At 40.0% G+C, this 2,450-nt stretch overlaps 1 protein-coding gene across 1 annotated transcript in view; it reads left to right on the forward strand.

Moving 5' to 3' along the window:
• The window catches only part of Cct6b (chaperonin containing TCP1 subunit 6B), a 41,097-nt gene that overhangs the window by 2,898 nt on the left and 35,749 nt on the right, over nt 1–2,450 (forward strand). Inside the window, exon 3 of the mRNA XM_005349384.3 lies at nt 1,217–1,351. Coding sequence (XP_005349441.1) covers nt 1,217–1,351 — 135 coding nt within the window. The remainder of the gene's footprint in view (nt 1–1,216; nt 1,352–2,450) is intronic.

The raw sequence follows: 2,450 nt of genomic DNA on the forward strand, positions 1-2,450 counted from the left end.
CAGAGATCCGCCTGCCTCTGCCTCCCGAGTGCTGGGATTAAAGGCGTGCGCCACCATCGCCCGGCTAGATTTATTGATTTTTAAATTTTACTCATATGAATGTCTATCTGTATGAGTGTATGCCACATGTATGCTGGTGCCTGATGAGGCCAGAAAAGGGTCCCTGGAGCTGGACTTAAGGCAAGTGTAAGCTTCCTGTTGTGGGTGGTGGGAACCAAACTCCCCTTCTTGGGAAGAACAGAACATACTCTTAATGGCTGAGCTCTCTCTCTAGTTCCACAGTTTCTTCTTTCTTTTCTTTTCTTTTTTTTTTTTTTTTTTTGAGATAGGATTTCTCTCTATGTAGCCCTTTCTGTTCTGGAACTCTATAGATCAGACTGGTCTCATATTCACAGAGATCTACATGCATCTGCCTCCCAAATGCTGGGATTAAAGGTATGCACCACTACCGTCTGGCACCACAATTTTGTATTTTTTTATTATTTTTTTTATTTATTTTACATGCCAGCCACAGTTTACCCTCCCTCCACAATTTGTGTGTGTGTGTGTGTGTGTGTGTGTGTGTGTATTTATTCTTTTTTTTTTTCCAAGACAGGGTTTCTCTGTCTATCTTTGGCTGTCCTGAAACTCACTCTGTAGACCAGGCTGGCCTTTCTCACAGATATCTATCTGCTTCTACCTCCTGGGTGCTAGGATTAAAAGCTTCTACCACCATGCCCGGCTCACAATTTGTATTTTTAAGATAAGGCTGTCAGCTAAAAACTACATTCTTGAGATATGGTTGTTGGACTAAACATCAACAGAATGAAATTTGACTATTTTCAAATGTTTATAGAGTCTAATAGCTTAGGGATACTTACAAATTAATAGCATCTTTTTGGAGCACTTCATTATAGTCTTTGTAATCACGGAAAAAGAAAAAGTCCTTTGCCATTTTCATATATGTATTCATCTTTGAGATTGAAGGGCTTAATCTTTTCTTGTAAATGTCATTGCATTTTTAAGCAAAGACTTTCATAAAATGTTCAAACCTCATTAATTCTCAACTTTAAAATTTTGGATTTGACATTTACTAAATATTGATAATGTAAAACTTGTAAATGTGCAACATGAAGTTTGTTTCTTAATTTTACTATTGACCCTTGGGTTATCTTGGGTTTAGTGGCCTTCTTTATCATAGTCCCTGTCTTTTTAAATCAGTGTTTACCTTTTCCAGCAAATTCAGCACCCAACAGCTTCCATCATAGCGAAAGTAGCGGCAGCCCAGGACCAAGTCACAGGAGATGGCACCACCTCCAATGTCCTGATCATTGGGGAACTGCTCAAGCAAGCCGATCTTTACATTTCTGAGGTATTAAAATTTCATACTATTTCAAAGAAAGTTTTTTAAGTTTAATTTTAGAGAATAAGAACTAATTGTAATTAAGATAATCTTAGGGGGCTGGAGAGATGGCTCAGCCGTTAAGAGCACTGCCTGCTCTTCCAAAGGTCCCCAGTTCAATTCCCAGCAACCACATGGTGGCTCACAACCATCTGTAATGAGATCTGGTGCCCTCTTCTGGCCTGCAGGCATGACTGCAGGCAGAGTACTGAGAATACTGTATACATAATAAATAAATCTTTTTAAAAAATGGACTTTAAAAAATATAATCTTTGGGCTGGAGAGATGGCTCAGTGGTTAAGAGCATTGCCTGCTCTTCCAAAGGTACTGAGTTCAATTCCCAGCAACCACATAGTGGCTCACAACCATCTGGAATGAGGTCTGGTGCCCTCTTCTGGCCTGCAGACATACACACAGACAGAATATTGTATATATAACAAATAAATATTTAAAAAAATATAATCTTTGGTAGTCATAAGTGGAAACCGATTTTTATTTTCCAACAAAGTAATGTCCTTTTTGCTGGGACTCAGGTTTTCCTGGTCCATGCGTTCCTGAGAAGGGGAGTGAGGATTGGAGAGAGAAATAGACAAGTGACAGAAGGCAGAGTTGGGAGGGCTTTCAGTGATGCTGTAGAAAAGCCCCGAGCTTAACACTCACAGTCCTTATATACCCCAATCTAAAGGGGAGGGCACAAGACTCCCGCGATACAAGGAACAAGCAAGCATAATTACCTCCTTACATCTCAAAACACCTAGTAATCATGCCCAAAGGCAAACATCCTGCTGTCTGGCCTTCTAGGAGCAAAGCTCTCAGTAGCCACACCTTTGGTCAAGCATCCTATTGTTCATTCTTGAGAGCAAGAATAGGTTTGAACTCTGATCTTTAGTCAAGATGGAATGGATCCAAAACTGGGCTCTCACACTTTTATTGCAATTATGTATTTTTAAAAATATAAATATTTGGGCTGGAGAGATGGCTCAGAGGTTAAGAGCATTGCCTGCTCTTCCAAAGGTCCTGAGTTCAATTCCCAGCAACCACATAGTGGCACACAACCATCTATAATGAG

Source organism: Microtus ochrogaster, chromosome 7 (genome assembly GCF_000317375.1).
Source record: "Microtus ochrogaster isolate Prairie Vole_2 chromosome 7, MicOch1.0, whole genome shotgun sequence".
In the NCBI taxonomy this organism is placed as follows: domain Eukaryota; kingdom Metazoa; phylum Chordata; class Mammalia; order Rodentia; family Cricetidae; genus Microtus; species Microtus ochrogaster.